This window comes from Acipenser ruthenus, chromosome 26, assembly GCF_902713425.1.
Source record: "Acipenser ruthenus chromosome 26, fAciRut3.2 maternal haplotype, whole genome shotgun sequence".
NCBI classification, from domain to species: Eukaryota; Metazoa; Chordata; class Actinopteri; order Acipenseriformes; family Acipenseridae; genus Acipenser; species Acipenser ruthenus.
This window is the reverse complement of record NC_081214.1, coordinates 10,111,140-10,120,477: the sequence shown is the minus strand read 5'-3', so window position 1 is coordinate 10,120,477 and position 9,338 is coordinate 10,111,140. Positions and strand designations below refer to the sequence as shown.

The 9,338-nt window shown below is 43.3% G+C and overlaps 1 protein-coding gene across 1 annotated transcript; it reads right to left on the bottom strand.

Annotated features, from left to right (window-relative positions):
* Positions 1-1,526: 1,526 nt before the first annotated feature.
* LOC117430636 (pinopsin-like) lies at positions 1,527-8,673 on the bottom strand. The gene is made up of 5 exons (XM_034050906.3): positions 8,280-8,673; positions 6,401-6,583; positions 4,558-4,703; positions 3,642-3,881; positions 1,527-2,008 (listed from the first exon to the last, which is right to left on the bottom strand). The coding sequence occupies exons 1-5, from the start codon at positions 8,629-8,631 to the stop codon at positions 1,859-1,861; spliced, it is 1,071 nt and encodes a 356-aa protein (XP_033906797.3). The 5' UTR covers positions 8,632-8,673; the 3' UTR covers positions 1,527-1,858.
* Positions 8,674-9,338: the final 665 nt, after the last annotated feature.

Here is a 9,338-nt window from a genome sequence, read left to right as displayed (position 1 = left end):
GTTTCCACTCCCCTGTTCCTGACACTTAACCAATAGGACAGGGACAACGGTCTGTGGATACACCTCTTAGTACTGTGTGTGTAATGTTTTTGTGTTGTGTGCAAAAGATGTGACTACTGTCATGTGCTGAGGCAGCCTTGAAAATTGCTTGTCAGCGTAAAATTACTGTTTTCCAACTGGTTGTTCTTAGGATGTTAGCTCGCTATTGTCATGTTATCTTGGATGTTTCAGTTTCCTCAGCCATCATCTGTCGTTTGTAAGAGCTTGACATTAACTTGACGCCCAAACATGTGGATTTGGCTCTTCCTGTTTTTCTCAAGAATATGCAAGTTGCAGTCAATTATTGCCTGCTTGCAATAAATGCCAGGCAAGTAAGCTGCAGGCCCAGAGTCTGTGACTCTAGCCCTTATCAGTTGTCAGCAGTGTGTGCAATTTTGGAACTAGCAGTATGCTATCTACAGTGTTAGTTGCTTTTCACAAAATAACACGACTGTAGCTCTGCCAGTCTGCACGCTTAACAATCTGCTACACAACACTTATTTAATGGTTAATTCATGTTCTCCAACACATGTTTTGATCGAAACACACTCCAGCACACATGATATCAAGTACTGTGCAAGGTTACAGTGTTTGCACACCTTTTTTTGCAGGTAGTCTTGCACTTCCTTGGTCACCTGGAGAGTGACATTAACCCCACCCATTCAACGCTTTGATAAACCAACCAGCTACTTTCACAGCCAGCGACATGACCCCAAAGACACTGGACTAATGAAATGACCCCAAAGTAAGGCAGTACAATTTTATAGAAGTAGGAGCCATCTCTACTTACTGAATGAAGTTTCCTTTTGATTTGCTGCCAATTCACTACTGTGCACTAGACAGTGCTGATGCTTAATAATATGAAAATACTCTGCCTTATAAACCTAGGTTATTCAATCTATGTCAGGCAACTAGAACTCAAGAGCAGCTCCTGAAGTCAACGCACCTTAACGTACAATAGAACACATTATATTAACGTGATATACAGTTTTATACTTGGCTAAAGAAAATTGTCTGGTCATTTCAGTAGCTTTTTTCCTGTCATTAACCAATCAGCTGCTTTTACTATTGACATGCTTTCAGTCAGTAACATGACCCAGAAGATATTGCTGAGATGAAATGATCCAGATATCTGTCCTTCGGGTGAGACGTAAAACCGAGGTCCTATTGTAAGTGACTCTGCAGCAGAAGGTGTTTATGCACAGTTCACCCTCTAGTCTCTGTAAGTCGCTTTGGATAAAAGCGTCTGCTAAATAGCCAAATAATAATAATAATATCTTGAGAATAAGGCATAGAAACTGAGAACTTCCTTTAACCTGTGGTAGTACCAGATATCATGTTTTAAAATGAACATGTGTTTCTGCACATTTGAGACCTATGTAATGACAGTACAAAACAGGTTTATGGAATTCATTTGTTAGCTCACTTTAAAGAAAAATTACAACCCAGAACATACACTGTAGAATGGTAATGGGATGTTTCTTACAACATTTTTTCTTGAACAAGCATTACAGTCTCTTTAACCAGCATGACCAGCTGAAAACCAGTACAGTACAACTACCAGCTCTGACCAGCGGAAACCAGTGGTGGCCGTTGCTGAGACTAGCAGGGGTGAAAGCGGGTGCAGGCTGTGCAGGAGGTGTTAGGCAGGGGTGACCTTACTACTCCCTCCTGCAGATACTGAACTATGCTGAGACTAGCAGGGGTGAAAGCGGGTGCAGGCTGTGCAGGAGGTGTTAGGCAGGGGTGACCTTGCTGCTCCCTCCTGCAGATACTGAACTATGCTGAGACTAGCGGGTGAAAGCGGGTGCAGGAGGTGTTAGGCAGGGGTGACCTTGCTGCTCCCTCCTGCAGATACTGAACTAATCTCCGTGCGGCCAGCTGTGCTGGAGCCCGATGCAGAGCTCTCGTCTTCAGTGGAGAATGGGTTCCTGCCACAGCACATCATCGTCAGCATGCAGTTACGGAACTGAGGAAGGAGAGAGAAAGTTAGAAGGGTAGGGCAGGGGCAGTACCGACTCGTCCAGGAGAAAACACACAAACTAGTCAACTGATCGCACGTTAACTTGATTGTGGAATTGTGCGCAGTTTCAGATGGACGGAACTCTTAAGAAATTTTGTTTTAAAACACAATGCATCAAAAGAGTAACACTTGCAAACGGAGCACCAGACATTATCCATTACATGATTTATTTAATTTGTTTTTTAAAGTGCCGACCAGTCGACTATGTTTACTTCAACTATTCAGATTAGTAGTCGTTCTGCCCCTAGTGAAAATAAATGGTATAAACTTTAGATTACTCAAGCTGAACGGTCATGTTTTCTAATTGTTATTGTATCTTTGTGAACAGCTGCATTGAACTGTTTGCCAATGCCTTAGTTTCAAATTTTTGAAATGTATTTGCTTACGATTGTAAGTCGCCCTGGATAAGGGAGTCTGCTAAGAAATAAATAATAATAATGATAAGCATGAAAAATGATTTGAGGATATGATCCGTATATCCTCAAATGAACGCCTCCCTCGAATAAATGCTGCACTCAACAAGAAAGAAATAAACAGATTTAACAAGGTCACTGCCCTCGAAAACTATACTACTTTCAGTAAATCTTATCTAATATGTATGTATTACCATCACTTCATAGATATCACCTTTTCCTCATTATTTTAGCATTTATAAATGATAATAATGGCACATGAATCTCGCACCCTTGCTCCTTCTGTACTTCCTGCTGAAGGAACGCAGCCGACACGCAGAAGCTGCTTCTGGGAGTTTGAATCCTTGTAGAAAAACAATTCAGAACTTTTTTTTTAAAAAAAAAAACAATGACTGCTCCATAGTGTATTTTATTTTAAAATATTGTAGCGTTTCGGGATCTTTGGGACAGATGGAGGCAGGGTTGAATTGAAGGTTCAAGCCTTTTATTTCTTTACAACAACAATGGTTGTGAAAATAAAAGCATAAAATAAGGGAAGGCAACTGGGAGTCAAAACAAAAATAAAATGATTATTTCTTCTGACTGTTTCTTCTCTCTTTCCCGCTCTCCCTCTCTATCCCTCCATCCATCCACGCACTCTCTCCACTCACTCTTGTCTTTCACTCTCCTGGTCATTTCCACAGACCCCCGCCCCACATGTCTTTCACGCCATTCCTGTAACCCAATTCCCTACACACACAATGCACCATGCAACACCCAGCATGCACAAACACAACCACAACACTTAACACTACCCACTTACACATCCCCGATACCCCTCCCAGGATCGCCACAATATATATTTATCCATGAAAAAAACTTTAAAGGAAACACTCTAAATGTTTGTCAATGTAACTCACAGAAGCCAGATGCATTGTCTCGCATTTGAGTACATACCACTATGACTTAGTTCCTTATGCAGCGAAGTTAACCGGGAGTGTAGCATTGGCGTTTCTGCAAGGGGGTTCGATACACATTCTTCATACAGCTTCATTGAAATATGAAATTCACCTTGACCATAATGTGTGTGTTAAATCTGAGACCTACAAAATGATGGCAATATAGGGAGCGGAATTATTCTGTTAGCATCATGTACTTGAAGGAGAACTGGAAGTTTGCTCCTGCACCTGCTTGTTCATGAAGACGTAGATGATGGGATTGTAGACAGTGGCGGTCTTGGAGAAGTAGGAGGGCATTGAGGCAAGGGTGGGCTGTATCACAATGTCCTTGTTGATGGCTACCACCAATGCGAAGGTGGTATAGGGCAACCAGCAGATCAGGAAAGCCATCACCATGGCGATCACCATGCGCGTCACCTCCCGTTCGGCACGCTGAGTGGTCTCGGATTCTTTCTGCTGCGCTGCCACCTGCAGGTAGAGGGAGGAACAGTGATGATTAAAAGAAGCTCAGTTCAGAATTCAGCTTTCAAGATGAATCTGATATTATCAAGGGGTTCCTACAACAACAAATGCTTGGTGTTGTAATAGAGAACCAGACAGTGTGGGATGGCAATTAAAAAGACAAACAGAGAAGTGTACAAATCAGGTGAATTTGTATAACAAACTGGTGAGACTGCACTTAGAGTACTGTGTTCAGTTCTGCTCACAACTCTACCAACGGGACATGGTGACCTTGAACAGCGTCCATAAATCCAGACTAATCCCAGGGCTTAAAGGAATGAGATCTGAAGGTAGACTGAAAGATCTATTTAGTCTAGAACAAAGATGAATTAGGGGGGACATGATTGAAGTCTTTAAAATCTTAAAAGGAGTTGACAAACCCTAAACACAATACTTTAGCGCAGCACAGAAACCAGGACCAGAGGACACAGTTGGAAATTAGGACTTAGGACAGAAGGAATGAGACACTTCTTCACCCAGTGGTGAGGGTATGGTGTTACCTAGTCATGTTGTTGAGGCAGAATCACTTGGATCCTTTAAGACCCAACTTGACAAGGTTATGAGATCAATCAGCTTCTAGGAACCGGAAGAGCTTAGAGGACGTTCTTATGTATTTAATATTTCGGTAGTGCAAGGTACTCACAGCTCGCAACGTGACAAGCAGGTTGCCGTAAGAGAAAATGATCATGCTAAGAGGCATCACGAAGCAGGTGACAAACAGCATCAGCACGTATGAGTTATTGTTGGAACCGCCGGTGTACCAGTTAGGGCCACAGGAGGTCCTCAACCCTGCAGGACAAACACATGCACATGTTTAATGTTTCCAACTTTCAGTCAATTGTAAAACATAGAAAAGGAGATGTCACTTCTTTTCATTCAATTCATCCCCCCCCCCCCAATTGTCCCCTTTCTTCAATTACTCCCTTAACCACAAGGGGTCTATAAGTCTTGTCTAAATAGCCAGACGATGTACCCTCGAAACAAGCATGTTTGAAACCAAATTAATACCATCCATTACAAACTGTGTGTGGGTTTGGCCTCAAAGTGTTACAGACCCCCCCAGCAATGTTTTTACATGTTTTACAGGAAAAGAGTGTGCTCTGGATGCATTGTGAGAGATGCAACGCTCTCAAATAAAAATGCCGAAGGGGGGCTCCCGAGTGGCGCATCCAGTAAAAGCACTTGCGTAGAGTGCAGGATGCGCCCTATAGTCTGGACGTCGCGAGTTCGAGTCCAGGCTATTCCTTTGCCGACCGAGGACGGGAGCTCCCAGGGGGCGGCGCTCAATTGGCTAAGCGTCGCTCGGGGGGAGGGAGGGTTAGGTCAGCCAGGGTGTCCTCGGCTCACCGCGCACCAGCGACCCCTGTAGTCTGGCAGGGCGCCTGCAGGCTTGCCTGTAAGCTGCCCCGAGAGCTGCGTTGTAGCTCTTGGGTGGCTGCATGGTGAGTCCACAGTGTGAAAAAAGCAGTCGGCTGACGGCATACGCTTCGGAGGACAGTGTGTGTTCGTCTTCGCCCTCCCGAGTCAGCGCAGGGGTGGTAGCGGTGAGTTGACCATAATAAAATAATTGGCTATTCCAAATTTGGAGAAAATAATAAAATAATTGGCAACGAAAAAAAAAAAAATGCTGAGAAATGTCCAATTGATTTATGGCCCGTGATGTGTGATTAAACATTTCACAAGAGGCGGTAATATGTTTAAAAATCTAACAGTATATAACAACAGAAATCTAACAACACGGGACACAGTAAAGGCAACATGATGCATCTCTTGTAAACTTTGCAGGGTGTTCTGTAACACTTTAACTACTTCATTACTGCTGAACGATGTTTGTTTTTGTTAATCAAGGTATAGTCATAATATATTTGAAGATACTGTTTATTAGATCAACTATAGTATAAAATGCCTTTACATTATTAGAATTCCAGTAGTTGTAAATGTTTTCATTTCTACAAACTACAGGAGTATTTCTACATTTAGCACTATTGCTGTGTTTGCAGATGCAGTTATCGTGGATGTAGGTCATTATGTTTTTCATGCTACTTAGTTACAGAAATTTAAAGTAATTGTAGCTAACAAAATTGATCCATAAACACCAGGTTAAAGAAATCTCTGTTTGGAAATCAAGCTTTTATAGACCGTCTTGTCATCTGCAGGGTGACATTGTCCTCACCCCTTCACTGGCTTTTTTCCTGTCAATTACCAATCAGCTGCTTCCCCTGTTGACTACAATGCGTTGAGTCAGCAACATGAGCCTGAAGACACTGCTGAGGGGAAATTACCCAGGAAGTGCAAACAAATAAGCAGAGAATAAGGCATAGAAACTGAGAGCTTCCTTTATACAAAAGTAGTATGAAATATTGTGTTTTAAAGTGACTACATGTGTGCTATAAAATGTTTCCGTCAAAAATGAACATTTGAGACCTTTAGCCAATGAAGTGCAAAACAGGTAAGTACAATTACTTTAAAGAGGCAACAGATTTTACCTTCAGGAACGTAGCTGCTCCAGCCAAAGAGAGGAGGAGTCGTCCAGATCAGAGACCACACCCATGTGAACGAGCAGCCAATCACAGCATGCTTCTGCTGGAAGCGGAAATCTCCCATTGGCTTGCAGATAACAATGTAGCGCTCAAAGGCCAGGATGGCAAGAGACCAGAGACCTACGATACCTGACAAAAACATTCATGAACAAGAGATTTTTTAATTTTTTTGTAAATAAGATATGAAAGAATACTGTAGCTGCCCTGACTCATTTGAAGGTACTGCATGGTAATCTATCTGCTTGTTTGAAGGTACTGCACATTATTGCAATGGGTTACTGGTCATGCAGAGCGTGGGGAGGGTATGGGATGGGTTACCTAGTCATGCAGAGCATGGGGAGGGTATGGGATGAGTTTCTAGTCATGCAGGGGCAGCAGTGTGGAGAAGTGGTTAGGGCTCTGGACTCTTGACCGGAGGGTCGTGGGTTCAATCCCAGGTGGGGGACACTGTGGTTGTACCCTTGAGCAAGGTACTTTACCTAGATTGCTCCAGTAAAAACCCAACTATATAAATGGGTAATTGTATGTAAAAAAATAATGTGAGATCTGTATAATGTGATCTCTTGTAACGACTGTAAGTCGCCCTGGATAAGGGCATCTGCTAAGAAATACATAATAATGTGGAGGGTATGGAATGGGTTACCTGGTCATGCAGAGAGTGGGGAGGATATGGAATGGGTTACCTAGTCATGCAGAGAATGGGGAGGATATGGAATGGGTTACTAGTCATGCAGAGAGTGGGGAGGGTATGGAATGGGTTACTAGTCATGCAGAGAGTGGGGAGGGTATGGAATGGGTTACTAGTCATGCAGAGAGTGGGGAGGGTATGGAATGGGTTACTAGTCACGCAGAGAGTGGGGAGGGTATGGAATGGGTTACTAGTCACGCAGAGAGTGGGGAGGGTATGGAATGGGTTACTAGTCACGCAGAGAGTGGGGAGGGTATGGAATGGGTTACTAGTCACGCAGAGAGTGGGGAGGGTATGGAATGGGTTACTAGTCACGCAGAGAGTGGGGAGGGTATGGAATGGGTTACTAGTCATGCAGAGAGTGGGGAGGGTATGGAATGGGTTACTAGTCACGCAGAGAGTGGGGAGGGTATGGAATGGGTTACTAGTCACGCAGAGAGTGGGGAGGGTATGGAATGGGTTACTAGTCACGCAGAGAGTGGGGAGGGTATGGAATGGGTTACTAGTCACGCAGAGAGTGGGGAGGGTATGGAATGGGTTACTAGTCACGCAGAGAGTGGGGAGGGTATGGAATGGGTTACTAGTCACGCAGAGAGTGGGGAGGGTATGGGATGGGTTACTTAGTCATGCAGAGCTTGGGGAGGGTATGGAATGGGTTACGTAGTCATATTGTTGATACTGAATCATTTGGAGCCTTTAAGACCCAACTTGATAAGGTTTTGAGATCAATCAGGACAAAACAGGCATTGATAGCTGCCAACCAGTGTTGGTGAAGTTACTTTTAAAAAGTAATCTGTTAAAGTTACCAATTACTACAAAATTATTGCAATTATTACAGTGATGTATTATTTTGAAAAAATAATTACAAATATTTTGTCTCATCCACTGTTTAGATTTTACCTTTTTTTTGGTTTGGTCAGGCTACTACAGCTCGAAATATTCTTTGAAGATTCAGCTATTGAACCTACTCGTTCCCTTCTGTAACGCTATTCCAGCAATATAAAAAGCAGTTCACATGAAGGTTTAACTTGCCACATTGTTCATTAGCCAGAGTCATTTTTTACATTACAGGTTACTAAAAAATGTTACGTGTTACATGTAAAGTGTTAGTCCCCAACACAACACTGCCAACCCTACCTGTCAAGGAGACCATGAAGCCCTCAAACTTGCACACAGCTTTGCCCATTATGAAGTAGCCATTGACGTTGTTGGAAAAGCTAACGGTGCTGCCGAAGAAGGTCACCATGAGGTCAGCAACCGCCAAGTTGACCAGGATGTAATTAAGCGGGGAGCGCAATTTCTTGTAACGCAGAGAAACCACAAGAACCAGCCCATTAACAAAACTTGCAGCCACTACCACAGTTCCCATTAGCACTGCCACGGATAGGAAGGTACTGCGGGGGGCCAGGTGAGGCCACTGTGGTCCATCAAAGGGGCCGGGCGTCTGGTTCTCAACATCAGGCACTTCTGTACTGTCATTGCTCTGCATTCTGGGCAGGAGATCGAGAGATGGAGAAAAAGCTGCAACGTGGTGCCACCTGTACCAGACACTGGCAATGAGAAGCCTCTATATATATACACTAGAGAATTAAAGAGATTAATGCACAACAATCCATCAACCCAATGAGGTATTTTAACTATACCTGCCCTAAGTTGGTTGATCTGGTATAATCAGCAGTTTACTTTGCAGGGGATTAATTATAAAGAGCTTACAGTCGGTTGAGGGTTTGAACGAATGTGCTGTTTAAAGTCGATTTTACAACCAGCTCAAAAGGGGTGTAAAACCCCATCAATACGCATGTGGTGGGATTGGCAGGCTCAACAAACCCTGTGAATGGGGCAGCATTTGGCTGAATACTTTTTGAGATAGAGTGGCATAAAAACAGCTGACTCAGACACTTTTTTTATACACCTGTATCTCAAAAAGTATAGCAAATTAAGAAGTCCCAGGGGTGTAGATGTGCAACGGGGTATTTATATTTTTTGAGGGGTCCTAGTTTTACAGAAATTGAACCCCAAAGATATCGGTCTGACATCACTCCTGTCTGATGTCATTGCTAGGCACAGTGACTTGCGACCGTATCCATTGCACTGAATAGGGAGACATGGAAAATATAGTTCAGCAAACACGTGCCACATCTTGTTTCTGTCTGGATTAAAACTGGTAATCAGTGATAATGTTTTTTGTGTTTGTGC

Excerpts from the sequence above, each read along its gene's own strand:
- LOC117430636 (XM_034050906.3), bottom strand. The coding sequence starts at position 8,631 with ATGCAGAGCAATGACAGTACAGAAGTGCCTGATGTTGAGAACCAGACG. Across the intron at positions 6,584-8,279 it reads CTTCATGGTCTCCTTGACAG|GTATCGTAGGTCTCTGGTCT; the intron begins GTAGGGTTGGCA and ends TGTTTTTGTCAG. Across the intron at positions 2,009-3,641 it reads ACGTCTTCATGAACAAGCAG|TTCCGTAACTGCATGCTGAC; the intron begins GTGCAGGAGCAA and ends CTCCTTCCTCAG.